Here is a 19,866-nt window from a genome sequence, read left to right as displayed (position 1 = left end):
GAAATGGAGAGTCTCTTCTTACAACGACACAATCCTTTAAGGACAGCTAAAGAGGGCAGATAAAAGGTAAAACAACAAACAACAGTTACAGGACTACAAATAAAAGTCAGAGGACTCCATTACCCATGCGACAGTGGGTGCAGGGCAGGCAGCGGTTCATCCCGTTGGAGTGTTCTGTGTAGGACAAGCCATGTTCGCAGGGCATGCACGTCCCTTGCTCCATGTCCCGGTCGCACGCCCTCAGCATGAATGTACCTGTCGACCAATAAACCAATCAATTAATAAAAAATGTACACAAATAAAAATACTCTGATATCGCCTTTTTAATTGTTTTATTTAACCTTTAACCAAATTTAGGACACATTTAGCCTGTAGCATTTCTTCGAGTAACACAGAGGGTGGTGTGTTTATGTACGAGTGTGTTGAGATGGTAGCGTGTCTGTGTGTGTGTGTGTGTGTGTGTGTGTGTGTGTGTGTGTGTGTTTGCTAACTGGCATGGCATATGTAAACTAAATACTACGGTAGTGGTTTTGTGTCTACTTAATGTAACATTTGCATTTTTTGTGCTCTGTTCATGCTTGCAATGCTTTAGGCACCTTATTATCATGTGTTCAGAGAAAATATACTATCACACCAGAACGAGAGGGAAAGAGAGTGAAAGAGGGAATGAGGGAGCGTGAGAAATATACAGAGGAAAGCTTGAAAAGGCAATTGGCATTTCTGACTAACTAGCTACAGATAGAGGCAGCGCAGTTAGCGACAAAATGCTATCTTATTGCAGCTCATTTACTAGTGTACATATTTCAACTGTGGGTGTATCTCTACACCTAGGCCTGTCTCTTTCTTTCTCTATCTGTCTGTCTGCCTGTTCTTATCTGACTGACCCAAAAGGTCAAAACAGGTCATCTAATCAGAAAAGTATTCGCTAGCTTGCTAATGCTAGCAATAGTAATAGCTTGTTAGCAATAGCTTCCTAGCAATAGCAAGAATATAATGTCTTTGGCTCATTCCACAGCGCTGGCAGCAGTAAGGCAGTGGTTCGGTTTTAATGGGACTACTTCCACTTTTAAAACAAACCCTACCCTACCCTACTTGAATGTTTACTACTGGGTTTAGTGAAAAAGCATGAATTGGGTTCCCAGCTGCTAGCTTGGGCATGGGTTCTGCTTTGCTATCCTCACATATTTGGCATTACTCTGACTCTATAAGACCCTGTCCTAAGGCACAGACTCTAATAGGAACCATGTTAAAGAAGCTGTAAACCCAGTCCGGGTTACCTTCTCTCTGGAATGCCTGCTTATAATTTATCATAAGGACCGGTTCTATATTGGGTTCTAGGTTCTGTTCATAAGGGGTGGTTCTAGTTCTGGTTCCGGGCTCAAGTTTTAGAAACTCAGATTTGTCTGGCCTTGACTGACATATACTGATATATATACGCCTGGCAGCGTATAAGACCAACATTCTCACTTTGGTTCTAGATCAGGTTTTGGGACTGGGTTCTCCTTACCAGCCTGGCAGTTGAGACAGCAGAGGCCCTGGTGGAGGTACTGCTGGTTCTCCACACAGTTTTTGTGTTGCAGCGTCCGGTTCCTGTCATCGCCGGACCACTGGGTCGCCATCACGCCATTCAGCTCTGCCCCACAGCACACCAGCCAAGAGCACAGCAGGAACACCACCACCTAGACAAGAGAGGGAGAGAGAAGGGGATTGGGGGGAGAAAGAGGTGAATAAGAGATGGAGGGGGGAGACAGGGGAGAATTTTATTTATTTATTTAACCTTTAGTTAACCAGGTAAGTCAATTAAGAACACATTCTTATTTACAATGATGGCCTGGAAAGAGGTGATTGCCAGTGCAGCAAGAGAGAGAGAGAAAGTGAGAGAGAAAGTGAGAGAGAGAAAGTGAGAGAGAGAGAGAGAGAGAGAAAGAGAGAGAGAACAGGAGGGAGGGAGGGAGGGGTTCACATTGCCAGGTTCACACCCACACACCCACATTCAGAGAGCGGGAGGAGAGAGGACTGTATATGTTCTCATAAGAACCCTTGTTTGAACTATCTGATCTGAACATCTGTACAGGAAAGCCAATTAGGAGAGCCAGCCGGAGTTAGAAAACAGAGACAGAACAACATAACATGTGTATGTACACAGTAGGGTTGTCCCTGACAACAGAAGTCTTCTGTCCTTTCAACCAATCGATTGGTCTACATTTTTAAACGTGTATTTTTCCATATATAGACACACCCTATGTGTTTTAATTAAATCAACTATATGCATTGAGCTTATCTAATGCTTTAAGCTACAGTTTGATGAAATAAGACAAATGCCTCAAGACACCGCCAGAGATCTAGATACCTGACCCAACTACTCCTCCCTCTCCTGCTGGCTTTCGCAGATTCTGCCATTACTCTCCTGAAGTTGGCGGTAATAGGCTACACCAGGAGTCGGCAACCTTTCTCATGTGGAATGCCAATTTATCCTACAATTTCTACCGATCTGCGTGTCAGTTATGGTTTTCAAATGCACATTTTCGTGAAACAGTTTAATTTGTGGTCATGTGGTTAATCAAAATTCTATCCAAATCTAAATGAAAATGATACAAACCCGAAAATGTTACTTCTATTGCCAACTGTGCAAAAATAGCCTACATAAAGCCAACAAATAAAAACACTGGCGCCTGCAGGTAGAAAATATCCTGATAAAAATAAATATCCTATAAATCACATTGGCTACACATGGCCTGTCTGCAATGAACTTGAAACATTGTCTCAACTATTATATTGGGTACAGCCAAAGCTTGCCTAGCGAACTTGCAACATTGTATAAAATATTCTGGGCCCTCAAGAGTTTTCCACCCAGTGACCTCGGGACAGACACAGCTGTAGGCTATTTGTGCAAGGAATAAGAAGCGGTGCTTGACTTAGGCAGAAGCTCACTGGAGCTGAGTACCGGCACCTCGAATGTTCTACTGCTTGAGCTCCTGCACCTAAATATTAACAGCACCAGCACCCAAAATGAGTACCGGAACCTATTTATGTCCAAGTCAAGTACTGATAAGAAGTAATAAGGTAGGCCTATTTTATGACGTTTCCACTGGATCGGGGCATGACATTTTTCCCTTTCACCCTGAGTGGTTATCGAAAGGAAGAGAGCTGGAAAGGTTTTTCAAAAACATTGAGGAGATATTTTAATTCCCAATGAATGTAAAAACAGATATTTTCTTGCAGTTTGAGGTGAAGAAAACCTTACTTTGAGAAGCTCCACAAGTCATTAGTGGTGGTGCGTTAAACCAATCAGAAATACTATCAGATCCCCAAATGGGCACAATTATATACTTACATTTGCGCGCAGGCTAGGTAGCCTATAGGTCTACTTCTATACATCTATACAAGACTGGAATTATAATACTGAATGTATTAACAGAAATTACCGTAACCAATATAACAAACATTGTAGATTAGAAATTATGTTTATAAAATTTGGGAGGAGCATGGCGATGCGGTACAGAGCTCGATTTGGCCTCTGTATGCCTCTGTATGCCTCTGCCTCCGATCCACATTTTCGGATCAAGCATACAATGGCTTTTAGTCTAGGCCTACGCAATGGATTAATTTACTGAGATGAGCGCAAATGTGTATATACAGTTGAAGTCAGAAGTTTACATACACCTTAGCCAAATACATTTCAATTCAGTTTTTCACAATTCCTGACATTTAATCCTAGTAAAAATTCCCTGTCTCAGGTCAGTTAGGATCACCACTTTATTTTAAGAATGTGAAATGTCAGAATAATAGTAGAGTGACTTATTTCAGCTTCTATTTCTTTCATCACATTCCAAGTGGGTCAGAAGTTTACATACACTCAATTAGTGTTTGGTAGCATTGCCATTAAATAGTTTAACTTGGGTCAAACGTTACGGGTAGCCTTCCACAAGCTTCCCACAATAAGTTGGGTGAATTTTGGCCCATTCTTCCTGACAGAGCTGGTGTAACTGAGTCAGGTTTGTAGACCTCCTTGCTCGCACACACTTTTTCAGTTCTGCCCACAAATTTTCTATAGGATTGAGGTCAGGGTTTTGTGATGGTCACTCCAATACTTTGACTTTGTTGTCCTTAAGCCATTTTGCCACAACTTTGGAAGAAAGCTTGGGGTCATTGTCCATTAGGAAGACCCATTTGCGACCAAGCATTAACTTCCTGACTGATGTCTTGAGATGTTGCTTCAATATATCCACATAATTTTCCACCCTCATGATGTCATCTATTTTGTGAAGTGCACCAGTCCCTCCTGCAGCAAAGCACCCCCACAACATGATGCTGTCGCCCCCGTGCTCCACGGTTGGGATGGTGTTCTTTGGCTTGCAAGCCTCCCCCTTTTTCCTCCAAACATAACAATGGTCATTATGGTCAAACAGTTCTATTTTTGTTTCATCAGACCAGAGGACATTTCTCAAAAAAGTACGACCTTTGTCCCCATGTGCAAACCATAGTCTGACTATTTTATGGCGGTTTTGGAGCAGTGGCTTCTTCCTTGCTGAGCGGGCTTTCAGGTTATGTCAATATAGGACTCGTTTTACTGTGGATATGGATACTTTTGTACCTGTTTCCTCCAGCATCTTCACAAGGTCCTTTGCTGTTGTTCTGGGATTGATTTGCACTTTTCGCACCAATGTACGTTAATCTCTAGGAGACAGAATGCGTCTCCTTCCTGAGCGGTATGATGGCTGTGCGGTCCCATTGTTTTTATGCTTGCGTACTATTGTTTGTATAGATGAACGTGGTACCTTCAGGAGTTTGGAAATAGCTCCCATGGATGCACCAGACTTGCACCAGACTTGTGGAGGTCGACAATTCTTTTTCTGAGGTTGATTGGCTGATTTCTTTTGATTTTCCCATGATGTCAAGCAAAGAGGCACTGAGTTTGAAGGTAGGCCTTGAAATACAGCCACAGGTACACCCCCAATTGACTCAAATGATGTCAATTAGCCTATCAGAAGCTTCTAAAGCCATGACATCATTTTTTGGAATTTTCTAGTCAACTTCTGACCCACTGGAATTTTGAAACAGTGAATTATAAGTGGAATAAATTGTCTGTAAACACTTTCCAAAACTATAGTTTGTTAACAAGAAATATGTGGAGTGGTTGAAAAATGAGTTTTAATGACTCCAACCTAAGTGTATGTAAACTTCCGACTTCAACTGTATATTTGTTACAGCTCAATTAAAATAATCTCGGTCGACCAATTGCCTAACGACCAAACAGTCGACCAGTTGAAGAATTGGGGTCAGCCCTAGTATACAGGTTTACACCATGTACTGGTCTTAAATTAAGGTGTGGAGTGCGGAGTGCATGAGTCATTCAGTACAGTTGAAGTAGGATTCTGGCAATGTTGAATAGCCAGGTGGCATCACTGTTGCATCACTGGTGTTCAGAGAAGATCCAAGGGTTAAAGACATGAAGGGAGTTAAAAACAGATTGCATTTGTCACAATGTTGCTTCCGTCTCCTTGCACCAATATTTTTTTAACGTCAAACAGATGCTTATGAGAGTTCAGGTCTCATCCAAACCATTTCAACCTATTCAAAATGTCATATTGGTTAAACCTATTGTCTTGGACGACCATGATCCTCCCTCGTAAGGAGATAAGATATCTTATAGCTAAAGCTAGCACGTTGCTGCCGATAACAGATTGATTCCCATCATCCCAGTAAATCCATTCATGTGCTAGATAATAACAGGGCTTGCATGGATGGAGGGACAGAAAAGAATACGGCAGAGGACTTTAGCGTGTCCCCCAGGCACGGGTGTTTGTTCACACACCTTTTCATCGTGAGAAGGCCCTATTCACGGCCGAACAACACGCTTTAGTCCCTGTACTTCAAATGACCCACATTCTTAAAGCCGGGCTCTTTGACTGGGCTGACATGCGACACCACCACGAACCGCCTCGGACGTAACGCGAACCTTCCCATGTAAATGAGCGGCCTAGTTTTGCCTCTCTTGTACCCCGCCTTATCCAACCACCCTCCCTCCGACCCCCATACCTCGCACACAGGGCTCAGTTTAATCGAACCCATCATTTTTACGCAATAGCTCTTTTATTTTTCCCATGGTCAAATTAAATCACAGATATATGGAAGTCACGGAGCACAGATACATGCACAGAATAATTGAATTATTGTGGATAGTCAGATTAATCTAATAGTTTGTTTAAAATGTTTACGTGCTTTTTAAGAAGAACAATTTCCCTAATAATCCTGTGGCACAGCTGCAGATCAAATACACTACTGGAACGCCATTTAAACAGTTTATATGTCCTAATAATTTGAACGATTGAATTTTAATCGGCATGAGCTTACTTTGATTTTGACCGTATGCCGATGAAGATAAGCTATGTGAGGTGTTTACATGACTATTTCCATTCTCGGCCTACTGCCATAATCAGTTTAATATTGAATTATCAGTGTGCATGTAAGCATACAATTTTGGGTACTATAAAAAAAAATGTATAGTACCAATAGTAGGTAGACTTTCCTCAAAAGGTAGAGTTACCGTTTTCTGAATAAGTCTGTGTGTGCACGGGCAGTAGCTGGTAAACGAAGACGCTGGAGAAACATACACTCTTAGAAAAAAGGGTTCCAAGCGGGTTCTTTGGCCCATAGGACAACCCTTTTTGGTTCCATGTAGAACCCTGTGTTCTACATGGAACCCAAAACAGTTCTACCTGGAACCAACAAGGGTTCTTCAAAGGGTTCTCCTATGGGGACAGCTAAAGAACCCTTTTAGGTGATACTTTTTTTTGTGTGTACCAACGGTTGCAATGGTATTATAAAAACTCCACTTTGTCTATGACAACTAACAGAAGCTCATCACAACACACCAATTCTTACATGTGTCTCTTGGGGTCAATCTTCTCCGGGTGAACCAGGGGCATTCCTGGAACACTAGTGGGTTTTGACCCCTGACTAACAGACTGGAGTTGACTTCTGACTAACAGACTGGAGTTGACTTCTGACTAACAGACTGGAGTTGCTGCTTGTCAGACTGAGGTTGACTCCTGACTGACAGGCTGATGTTGACAACAGAGTTGACTCCTGACTAAGCTCCTGTCGCTCCTCACTTGGTTCTCTGGAAGGTGGTCATGTCTTGTTGTTCACAGGGAGTTTCCTGGCCGGTGCAGCCCTACTGTGCAGCCATCACGCCTCTTGATGGCTCTCTCCTTCTCCCCCCTTCTACCTACTCTCCCTGTTCTATCTGCTCATGTCAGACTTTCCACAGACACAGGGAGGCAGAGCAGAGGGGCCGACGACCGGCAGAGCACTCACAATCACACCATTTAGCTTTATCCAAACACAGAGCCTCTTCACACTTACTACACTTTTCCTATAAATACAGTCAACTGCACATATTACTCAAATGTAAACTTGCATACTTGCTAGGCATCGGTCACTACCTCCGGAGTTTGCTTTGGAGCAGGGCACTGTGAACAGAATTGTCTCGTTGAGCCAACACCCCTACAGTATAAATGGTCACAGCAGAGCAATGTTTTTGAAATAGCTGAAATGTTGACATTTTCCTAACATTCAAGACTTGTTTTATTGAGTTTTTACCTGAAATTGCAGTAACAGTCTGTTACATTCTGAAATTGCCACAGTAGCTGCCGGCTACACTGAGCCACGTAAAACTATGGAAGCCCATCCCCACCAAAAACATGTAAAATGTAGATCATACAAATAGGATATGTTGTAACAATGTATGATGATTTCAGATGTGGCACCACAGGTCCCAGGGTGGTGGGGGGAATCTCTTTTACCACTCCACTCCACAGACTCTTCTTCATATCTCGCAGTGGGAATAGGGCTATTGTGAGAGAGAAGAGCCAAAGAGAGAAGGGCGAGAGAGCGAGAGAGATTGCAGGCACAAACAGAGAACAAGCGAGAGGGGGAGAGAGGATTATAACAGCTTGTAAGATTGTATAGAGGGAGTAAAAGAGTTGGGTGTGTGACTGAGGCCGTGTGAAAACGAAGGCAAGTGGGGGAAATTACAGTATGTGTTCATTTTCTGAAATTTGTGAGAGGGAAAGAAGGAAAAAAGGAGAAAAACACAACCAGGGAAGGAGAGAGAGCTTGAGCCATGCATTGGAACCACATCATATAAAAAGAAGTAGTGTAACCATGGCGAATCCCACAGACAGTAATCAGGCTTGCTTAGAAGGGTAACCATGGTTATGTGCCCAATCAAAAGCCAGGTGGCCTGTCTATACTGGAAAGAACACACACACACACACAGGGCTGCTGAACGGTGACATCATTTCCTGTCTGGGTGCATTCTTGGGCCTGTGGATCACTAGATTCCGCCATTCAGCAGCCATCCCATCCTCACAGACAAACCTGTTCTTCTCTCAGCAGTTTATAGGCGCCCCACAGAGGGGAAAGTTCACTTTATGGGGAGGAGGAATATCTAACAATGGAATTTTCCCATTGAGCCATGGCCATCAGAGAGTGAGAGTTTCTTGTGTGTCTGAGGTGTGCTGCTCAAGTGTTGAATTGGGGAAAAGCGTTGAATGTGGTGAAAAAGTGTGGTGAAAAAGGACCCAATTGTCATACTTGAGTAAAAGTAAAGATACCTTCATAGAAAATGCCTTAGGTAAAAGTAAAAGTCACCCAGTAAAATACTAACTGAGTAAAAGTCTATATTTGGTTTAAAATGTACTTAAGTCTCAAAAGTAAAAAATAATGTTAAATTCAGGTGCATTATATCAACCAGACGAAGCCATTTTATTATTTTCTTAATTTACGGATAGCCAGAGTTACGCTCCAACATTACTTACAAATGAAGCATGTGTTTAGTGAGTCTGCCAGATCAGAGGCAGTAGGGATGATAAGAGATGTTCTCTGTTTAGTGAGTCTGCCAGATCAGAGGCAGTAGGGATGATAAGAGATGTTCTCTGTTTAGTGAGTCTGCCAGATCAGAGGCAGTAGGGATGATAAGAGATGTTCTCTGTTTAGTGAGTCTGCCAGATCAGAGGCAGTAGGGATGATAAGAGATGTTCTCTGTTTAGTGAGTCTGCCAGATCAGAGGCAGTAGGGATGATAAGAGATGTTCTCTGCTTAGTGAGTCTGCCAGATCAGAGGCAGTAGGGATGATAAGAGATGTTCTCTGTTTAGTGAGTCTGCCAGATCAGAGGCAGTAGGGATGATCTGTTGATAAGTGCGGGAATTATTTTTTATGTTACCTTTATTTAATTAGGCAAGTCAGTTAAGAACACATTCTTATTTTCAATGACAGCCTAGGAACAGCGGGTTAACTGCCTTGTTCAGGGGCAGAACGACAGATGTGTACCTTGTCAGCTCAGGGATACGATCTTACAACTTCTCGGTTACTAGTCCAACGCTCCAACCACCAGGCTACTTGGACCACTTTCATATCCTGCTTAGCATTCCAAATGTAACGAGTACTTTTGGGTGTCAAGGCAAATGGATGGAATATTCTCTTTATGAATATGTAGTGAAGTAAAAATGAAAGTAGTCAGAAATATAAATAGAAAAGTAGAGAAAAAAAACTAAGTAGTACTTTAAAGTATTTTTAAGTACTTTACACCACTGGAAAACATCTGTATTCTGCACAAAAGCACTTCTGTACAAGTACAGTAAGCACTTAAAGTACATAAAGTCCTAAATGCAGACATCAAAACCTGATCGACCAACATTACAGCTACAAAGCTATTCTTTCCTACAGGCCTTACCACTTTACACACATCTTTTTGTGTTTTTCATATCACACTGGTTACTTCCTTGTAGTTACAGTACCCTGGTATAATGCTAAGTGCTGCAGAAGACATTATCCCTCACCATACACTTATCTAAACACTAGACAGCACACACACCAATGACCCCTCCACCACATTCTCTCTCTCTGTCACACACACACACACACACACACACACACACACACACACACACACACACACACACACACACACACACACACACACACACACACACACACACACACACACACACACACACACACACACAGCTGCAATGTGGTATATGTTTCGTAAGGAAGAGGACCAGAGTGGCCACCTCAACCTCAGTGTTGAGAGAGAGCCCTCCAAGTCCTAAAGCCACAATCTCTTGCCTCTGGCAGCCCACCAATACTAAATACTCTAGTGTTGTACAGACATCCTGCCCTGCACATGGCAGACAGAGCGCGCGCGCGAGAGAGAGAGAGAGAGAGAGAGAGAGAGAGAAAATGAACGGACTGTAGCCTATCTGAGCATCATTGAGTCGCACTCTCAACCAGTTCCTGTCACTGCATTCGGGTACTTCCAAATTGCCCTGGCACATTCAACACATGTCACCGTGTACACTGAGATTGTATTTATTGCTGAATGACAGGATCCCCTTTCAGTGGAGCAAGTTATCAATGTGGCATTTACAGGGGTTTAATTCCCCTCCTGTGGGTCGTACAGTGAGCCTCATTATCTCAGGGAGAGCGAGGGAAAGACACACACGTACGCACACACACACAAGTGAGCACAGTGTACACACACATGCACTCACAGTAGAAGGGCCAAGGGAGAATGTACTTTATTTGATACAGGACAGATGATTTCAATCATCGCCGTATCTGATATAAGGAGCAGCACGCTGTACCTCATTACGCCCCTGGATCCGGAGAGTGGGAGATTTGGGACCCTGACCCTCCTCCGTATCCCAATCATGCCTTTCCCATTAGCCTTGCCTATTCTCCCATCTATTATCTGGGAGGGAAATACGTGACAGTGGGAATACGGAACACCCATCCGCTCAGATTAACTGGACAGGCGGATGGAGGAAACAGGCCCTGTTACGGAGGTTCCGATTAGTCAAGGAAAGTATTGCTAAGAGGAAGGTAGGCTGAGATGAAGAGACACAGAAAGTGGAGAGACACTTAAAGGGACACTTCGCATGGAAATTATTGTTTGACAGATGTTTCGAAATCGCAAAAGTCGATGTCAAATCAAATCAAATTGTATGGGTCACATACACGTGTTTAGCAGATGTTATTGTGGGTGTAGCAAAATGCTTGTGTTTCTAGCTCCGACAGTGCAGTAATATCGAACAAGTAATATCTAACAATTACACAATATATACCCAATACACACAAATCTAAGTAAAGGAATGGAATTAAGAATGTATAAATATATGGATGAGCAATGTCAGAGCGGCGTAGACTAAGATACCGTAGAATAGTATAGAATACAGTATATACATATGAGATGAGTAATGCAAGATATGTAAACATTATTAAGTGAATGAGATACCGTAGAATAGTATAGAATACAGTATATACATATGAGATGAGTAATGCATGATATGTAAACATTATTAAGTGAATGAGATACCGTAGAATAGTATAGAATACAGTATATACATATGAGATGAGTAATGCAAGATACGTAAACAATTTTAAAGTGACTAGTGTTCCATGTATTTAAGTGGCCAGTGATTTCAAGTCTATGTCCAGGGGGAGAACAAGTATTTGATACACTGCCGATTTTGCAGGTTTTCCAACTTACAAAGCATGTAGAGGTCTGTAATTGTTATCATAGGTACACTTCAACTGTGAGAGACGGAATCTAAAACAAAAACCAGAAAATCTCATTGTATGATTTTGAAGTAATTCATTTGCATGGGCGGTAAGCAAATGGAAGTGAGTCTAGGGTGACAGGTAATGTAGAGGTGTCCTTGACTCGTCTCTCAAAGCACTTCATGTTGACAGAAGTGAGTGCTACGGGGTGATGTCAAGAGGAGTTTGCGTCCCATGCCATATTTTATGTAGATATAGCTATGTCCTAATAGCAAACGAATAAGAACTGTCTAAATTCCCTAATTTCATTCAGTGTCTATTTTACCCCCATTTATTTAGGGTTGCGATATAGTTGGACAGAAACAGTCCCTTATCCATTGTAAATGTGCCAATAGATAGATGAGGGATGGTGTCTTGTGGGTTAATTGCTTATAATCACTGTATTAGGCCAGTATTACAGCTTCCTGGGGACCTATATTATAAGTCTTCACACGACACAACGTTCAACTATTACTCATCCCAGTCACCCCTAAACAACCTGGCTAAGAACAAGACCCTTTGTGGTTTGTGTCTTGAATTACTGAAAGACCAAAACTAAAAGGCAACAACAAAAACAAGGTATTTGTTGCGGGTTTTCAGTTTGACTGTTCTTCAGGACACAAACCACATCTTGTTCTTAGTCTGTTCAGACTAGAGGTCGACCAATTAATCGGAATGGCCGATTAATTATGGCCGATTTCAAGTTTTCATAACAAATCGGTATTTTTGGGCGCCGATTTGCCGATTTTTAAAATTATTTTAATATATATTTTGTATACCTTTATTTAACTAGGCAAGTCAGTTAAGAACACATTCTTATTTTCAATGACGGCCTAGGAACAGTGGGTTAACTGCCTTGTTCAGGGGCAAAACAACAGATTTTCACCTTGTCGGCTCGGGGGATCCAATCTTGCAACCTTACAGTTAACTAGTCCAACACAACAACAACCTGCCTCTCTCTCGTTGCACTCCACAAGGAGACTGCCTGTTACGCGAATGCAGTAAGCTGAGGTAAGTTGCAAGGTAGCATTAAACTTATCTTGTAAAAAACAATCATAATCACTAGTTAACTACACATGGTTGATGATATTAGTCCTATAATTCCTATAATAACTACAACCTAAAACTTCTTACCTGGGAATATTGAAGACTCATGTTAAAAGGAACCACCAGCTTTCATATGTTCTCATGTTCTGAGCAAGGCACTGAAACGTTAGCTTTCTTACATAGCACATATTGCACTTTTACTTTCTTCTCCGTCACTTTGTTTTTGCATTATTTAAACCAAATTGAACATGTTTCATTATTTACTTGAGGCTAAATGTATTTGATTGATGTATTATATTAACTTAAAATAAGTGTTCATTCAGTATTGTTGTAATTGTCATTTTTACAAATATATATATTTTTTAAATCGGCAGAATAATCGGGTATCGGCTTTTTTTGGCCCTCCAATAATCGGTATCGGCGTTGAAAAATCATAATCGGTCGACCTCTAGTTCAGACCCTTGCTCTCTTATTTTTTTTCTACCTATAAATCCATGGAAACATTAGGTAACCTTCAACACCACTACAAAACACTGCCTTGTAGCCAAATGTACAATACCGTATATCAATTACACGTTTGACTGAGAACACACGTATACTAGCAACATTTCTCATGGCAGTGTATAATTAAGAAATTCATCCATTCATGTTTTGATGACACACCACTCCTTTACTTTAGTTTCTCTCCTCCTTTAAATCTGGAAATTCCTGAATGTGAGTGTATTTAATTGACTCATGTCACTCTGAGTAAGCTCATACTAAACTACTTTGCCATTCAAACCCACATAGATAACCCTGGCAAGATGCTGAAAGTCAACTGGTCTTCTACTTGAGAGATAAATCCTGCTTTTCTTTTAAAGCTGGGAGGAAAAGACATGCTCTGGTTATGTCTTTCAGTACTAAACCAGGTGACATTCTGTATGCGTTACGCATACCTCTTCTGTGGTAGGGGTCTGGGGTATGGTACATCACAGCTTGTATCATTAAGAACAAGTTACTCATCCACCACAGCTATCCTTCATCAGACACTTAGAGAACAGGGATCCAAAATGGTTCTTTGACTGTCCCCATAGAAGAACCCGTTTTGGTTCCAGATTGAACTCTTTTGGGTTCCATGTAGAACCGTCTGTGGTTCCATGTAGAACCGGGTTCTTCAAAGGGTTCTCCTATGGGGACAGCCAAAGAACCCTTTTGGGTTCTAGATGGCACCTTTTTTCTAAGAGTGTAACAAAGACATATGGGGGGGTGAAAGTTTGACTTTGTTTTTTGAGAAAACAGCACAGACAAATATGGAGCAGTACATAAAGCTACCAAAAAGACACAACAATAACCACAACACACGCACAGTTGCACACACACACACACACACACACACACACAAAACATTACACGAAGCCGGCAAAATACAATGACACACATTCAGTTTCCCCAGTCACACGCACAGCGTATCAGTAGGGAGCGTGTGAAACGGTGGGGCCCCCTCCTCCCAGGGAGTACAGGAAGGCCCAGACAATGCAGAGGCTTCATGCCGGGTTCAGCTCCTCTCTCTCTCTCTCTCTTTCCCTCGTTCTCCCTCTCTCCAGTCCTTCTAGTCAAGGCCGGGCCCGAGAGCCACTGGGCCGTATCCGCTCCGGCAGTTATTTATACTCAGGGAAGACACACACACACAGTTTTCTCATGGGGGTAGGGTTCATTGATTACTGTACCATAGCACATTGTGTTTGTGTGTGCCTGTGAGTGACGCTGGGTGTGTGACGCTGGGTTACAGTGAGTGACAGGTTAGGTTAGTTGGTTAGTTGGCTTTCACCTCAGTGCGAGGTGTAAACAACAACCTTTGTGACGTTAGTTATGACAAAATTCCTGCTCAAAGCCAAACACTTGTGGTTGGTGACATGACTGACAATGAGACTCTGAGTGACCACAAGAAGTCTGACTCGATGAAGTGTGAGAAAGAAGTGCACTGTAATGTCTAAGAGTTGTGGTAAGGAGACTCAAACAGGTGTTCCATAGAGTTAACTACTCTTTACGGACAAAGAGTTGGACTTTCTGTGAAACTAGCTTCGCGGTAACACCATACTTAGCCAACTCAACCTATTAGACTGATTTGACCCATTTTTGCCTTCATTTTAGAGCAGAGTTATGTTCTTTTTAACTCGTGTAATATCAAATTTGTCCGAGTTAGAAAGGAATGACACAGATATAGGTAGGCTGTTGAAAGTGCGGCGCGAGAGAGAGAAAGATGGGAAGACGGAGAGAAAGAGAAGAGTGACTCACTCACAAATCTCTTTAGAGAATCCCGAATCCATTAACTTGCTCCAAAGACAATCACATTAGCTCCTTAACAGGGGTGTCTCCAAGTAAAAAGCTATTTGAAGCCCCTGGACACTTTATAGTCTTCTCCATAAACACATCAGTGGAAAAATTCAGACTATGTGTCTGGGCCAACAGATCTACAGGGCCTAAGTGACTATCTCAACGTGTGATTTATGTCTTTGTAAACACTATCCCAACCTATGAACAAAGGTTGGGTCTCATTCAGCATCCTCTGAACATTTGAGCATTTTTGGGGTCTAAGATCTAGGAGGGAAAAATACATAGAGAACTATGGCAGGGTTGCGAGACACCTTTGAGACAGTTTGAACTCAAATTTTAAACAGAAGTGTGGCCACTGTCAATGATAGCATATGCCCTCCCAGTCACGGATGTCTGTGTTCAATTCAGACTGGTGATAATTCTGACATCACAAACTGAGTTTTCTTGAATTCAGCTGTGGTTTGAACTAGTAGGCTACTTTACTAGTTCAGTAGATCTATACTTTCCTAATACAGTCAGAGAAATGTGTTATTTACTCTGTAAAGCACTGTGATGGTAAATGAATCCCCAAAGAAACAAACAACGTAGTTTCCATTTGACTATGTTATTTATTAATAAATACCTGGTAACTGATGTACCATGAAATAAAGTTCACTAACTACACTCAGAGGCCAGTTTATTAGGGACACCATCCCGTTCTCGAAAATGGTTTGCTACTCGAGATAGTGAGTCACGTGGCCTTGGCTTGCTATATAAAGCAGGCAGACAGGCATTGAGGCATTCAGTTACTATTAGATTGAATGTTAGAATTGGCAAAACGAGTGACCTAAGCGACTATGAGCGTGGCATGATTGTCGGTGCCAGGCTCGCAGGGTTCCAGTATCTCAGAAATGGCTGGCATCCTGGGTTTTTCACGCATGACAGTGTCTAAGGTTTACTGAGAATGGCGCGACAAACAAAAAACATCCAGTTAGTGGCAGTCCTCTGGGCAAAAACAGCTCGTTGATGAGAGAGGTAGAGAATGGCAAGACGAATCCCGGTTCCTGTTGCGTCATGCTGATGGCAGAATCAGGATTTGGCGTAAGCAGCCATGAGTCCATGGCCCCATCCTGCCCGGTGTCAACGGTACAGGCTGGTGGCGGTGGTGTAATGGTATGGGGGAACGTTTTCCTGGCACACGTTAGTTACCTTGATTGAGCAACGTTTCCATGCCCCAAATAATTCCGGTTGTTCTGGAGGCAAAGGGGGGTCCGGCCCGGTACTAGATGAGTGTACCTAATAAATTGGCCAGTGTATGTATCCTGAGTAACAGGTCATTGGTGGATGACAACTGCATCAAACAAATCGGTCTACTGTAGTGAAGGCAATTTTAGAATATAAGAGCAACTTCAAATACATCAAACACGTCTTGGCATGTTCCTCAGCTTGAGCGGGTGTCATAAATGCCAGCTGTCTGTCTGTCTGTCTGTCTGTCTGTCTGTCTGTCTGTCTGTCTGTCTGTCTGTCTGTCTGTCTGTCTGTCTGTCTGTCTGTCTCTCCATCTTTCTCTATGTGTCTACAGGAGCTACAGTACACAGGAAACTGAGTCATACATAAGGTGTGGGCAACAGGTGTATTTCCTGATAAATCTTGGTGAACACATGACGTCAATCTAACATTTACAACAGATAAACAAGTCTTTGTCAAAGGCTATTAAGTGGCTGAGATCTTTGACGGCCTGGAACCCGGTTTTGAGTCAATAAAGGAACATGTCACCTTCACTACTCCTTATCAACACCTTTGAATTAGGAATTTTGAGTAACGTAGAATGAATTTCAAAGTACGCAGAATGTCTCTTCAATGGCGTAAATATTAAAGCATCACTTCCTTTGTTCTGGTCCTTGGTGAAAGAAATTATAGTGTGAAATTACATTTGACACCGTCACAGCTGTTCCCCACATCCTTCCTCTTACTTTCTGAGGTTTGATATGAACTCTAATTGACAACAGAACAGAGAGACGTGTGAATGAATGTTGACACCTGCCTTCTTATTACAATGCTTGCACTGGGGTTGCATTGTAATGTAGGCTGTAGTCTGCATGTGACTACTACTTTAGCAGGTGCTTGCAGTGGAATGCAAGAGGTGCCAGCCTGGTACTATTTCACTATACCAGAGATGGTATTAAAAAATACAATCCTTAAATGCTTTTGTGTTACCTTCAGAAACACAACCAAATGATTATTTTTGCCACAGTATATATGACATTTATTACACTCTTAGAATTTTCGCAGTCAGAATGACTGCTCATTAGCTTGAAGGGGGGGGTCCCTCTAGGCCCAGCGGTTCTCCTGTTAAAGAGACATATTCTAAAATGCGGTTCCAGAAAATAGGCCTATGTTTTCCACGTGACCAATATCTACCGTGAAGTAGCAGAAACAATCACTCTGTTGACCAATAACCTAAGCAACACTTTTGAACTTGTTCTTCTACTAATATAGAAGTAGTAGGTAGGCCTATAACTCCTTGATGGTTGTCTTCTTTTGTTGTTGACCTCAGAGATTTCCTGTGTGAACCCACACTCAGATAACATCTCGTGTAAAAGAGTGCGGGCTGGGCACGACTAGATTGATGCCACTGACCATCCGTAAATCGGTATTTACTAAAGGGACATGCACATACACTGCAGTCATTTGCAATGGAGAGGGGTTAGGGGGTTTGAAAGTCCTCCGCCATAGTCCCCTAGCAACAAGCACTGACTGGTGAGAAGACTCCAGAAGTTTCTGTAGTCTACAGGAAAGATAAACAATGACATCGCCACACCAGAAAGCAAAGTCATTTTTGTCTAAGTAGCGGAGCAATGCATGACTTCAAACTTGGATCTGGTGATTAGGCTATTCTGTCCAAAACAACCCCTGGGGCTGACTTGTAGAAATGGAAAAGTGATGTCCTTTTGTGTTGCCTACCCCTACCCCTACCCCTACCCCTACCCAACTGACAATAAAATAAATGAACCTGTTTGCATGGTATTTCCATTAACATTATACACAAATGGGTTGATATTCCAAATCGTCACACATTTAAAAACAATCCCAACGTATTGATGAATTTCTCATATTTAGTGTCAAACCCAAATGGTCTTTTATCCAAAGTGTTTCAGGTTTTACTGAGGCCATATTTATAGTGTCAGGCTTTGTCACTGCACTGTTCGAAAATACAACAGCACTGAATGGCCCTTTCAGTGTGGAATAAACTTTACACTGGCAGGACTTACTACAACTCTAAATTAAATATATAGGCATGTGTTTGAGTGTGTGTGGGTGTGTGCGCTCGCTTTTGTCTGTCTGTGTGCATGTGTGACCTAGGAATCTAGGACAGTTCAAATTCATTTTCCGCAATGTATTCATGAATATTGAAGCTGTGATATTTTGCAGACCACATTTCTCTGCATACCAAGGGCTCTGTATACTTTGAGACTTCTAATAGAGAGGTGCTAAACCATGTTTTGATCGACATGGTGGCTTACATTGAAAGGTAGGCTTCGGCTATACTGCAGTTAGCTGTGTAAGTCGTAAGTAGGCGTACCCCCAGTGACATCAAGGTAATAACTAGCCAATACATGAATATAAAAAATATAATATACAATCATATAATTAAATCATGACAGCCATTTAGCCAATGTTTCAAACTGTTATAAGACACTAATTTAGAAGATGCCAGCAGGGTCTGGTTTGTTTGACCCAATGTCCAAAGACAGTGCTGATGCCTGGGGGCTGAATGAATAGCGTGGGATCATGTTCAGCACCAGATGGTGACTGTTGTCAATGGGGGAAGGGTTCGAAATTATACACATGTACAGTAGAGTAGCTTACAGTATAAACTTCCAATACTGTGTCCCAGTAAACAAACACACACCACTTCAAATGCGCAGCAGTTATCACGCCATGGTGTTCAACTCCACGTGGGCTACAACTTGAGACACTTCCCGAAAGTTATAGTTTAACCAATAAATCTTGAGAAATGTTATCTAATGGATGGCTGAGATTGCAGATTGCTTCTCTTGATCAGCAGGCGCAGCGGCTGCCTGAGCGTGGCCCCTTGCCCGAGAGCAAGTTATACACCTCGGGTAAATTTAAGTCTTCGTTTGTAACAGGTTATATAAAGTATTTAATCTCCATAGCATCCATTGGCTACTATTTCAGCGGGAGTAAAACATTTAAAAAAGACTGTATTGTTCATACTTCAACTAATCACTTCAGTTCAACCAGTGGTCTTGACAGGCTATAGGCTGCAATTATCGGCGACACACATATCGAATAAAGTGATTACACGTCTCACACATTTCGGTGTTATCAAAACATAATAGAACAACATAGTTTACTATGTGGCACTGTACAATATTTTATTTTCTTACCGAACTTTTGATGAACGTCAGATTGAAGTTCATCTTGGAACCCCCGAACTCAAGCGACTTTCATCCGAAATTCAACCTCGTTATGAAATCTAAAACTTCCTCTAAACACGACTACTTACAAAATAAAAACATTGTAAATAAAAAATCCGCTATTAAAACATCCGGTTGTTTCCATGCATTTAGTTATAAATAATAAAAAAAGATACTGAAGAGGTGTCAGCCTTGAGCACTCTCACTTGGGACAGTCCCACGACCAATGGCATACTTCTTTCAAAGTCAGTCCTCTATACTCATTGACGTCATGCCCATACACCAATCACATAACTTCATTTGGAGTGAAAAAAACAAGAATGTCACTCCCAAGAGTTAACTTAGAAGTAGGTTGACGTCAATAAATATAATATTTTATGTATTTTTTACATCTTTACATTTGAGTCATTTGTAGACGCTCAGATCCAGAACAATTTACAGGTGCAATAATGGTTAAGTGCCTGGCTCAAGGGCACA

General features: G+C 41.9%; 1 protein-coding gene across 1 annotated transcript in view; it reads right to left on the bottom strand.

Annotated features, from left to right (window-relative positions):
• The window catches only part of LOC112230781 (tumor necrosis factor receptor superfamily member 10A), a 36,577-nt gene extending 16,962 nt beyond the window's left edge, over positions 1-19,615 (bottom strand). Inside the window, exons 1-3 of the mRNA XM_024397066.2 lie at positions 19,360-19,615; positions 1,508-1,679; positions 124-255 (exon numbers count right to left, since the gene is read on the bottom strand). Coding sequence (XP_024252834.1) covers positions 124-255; positions 1,508-1,679; positions 19,360-19,392 — 337 coding nt within the window. The 5' untranslated portion in view covers positions 19,393-19,615. The remainder of the gene's footprint in view (positions 1-123; positions 256-1,507; positions 1,680-19,359) is intronic.
• Positions 19,616-19,866: the final 251 nt, after the last annotated feature.

This window comes from Oncorhynchus tshawytscha, linkage group LG33 (genome assembly GCF_018296145.1).
Source record: "Oncorhynchus tshawytscha isolate Ot180627B linkage group LG33, Otsh_v2.0, whole genome shotgun sequence".
Lineage (NCBI taxonomy): Eukaryota > Metazoa > Chordata > Actinopteri > Salmoniformes > Salmonidae > Oncorhynchus > Oncorhynchus tshawytscha.
Note: the sequence above shows the minus strand (reverse complement) of the source record. Positions and strands in the feature narration are given on the sequence as shown.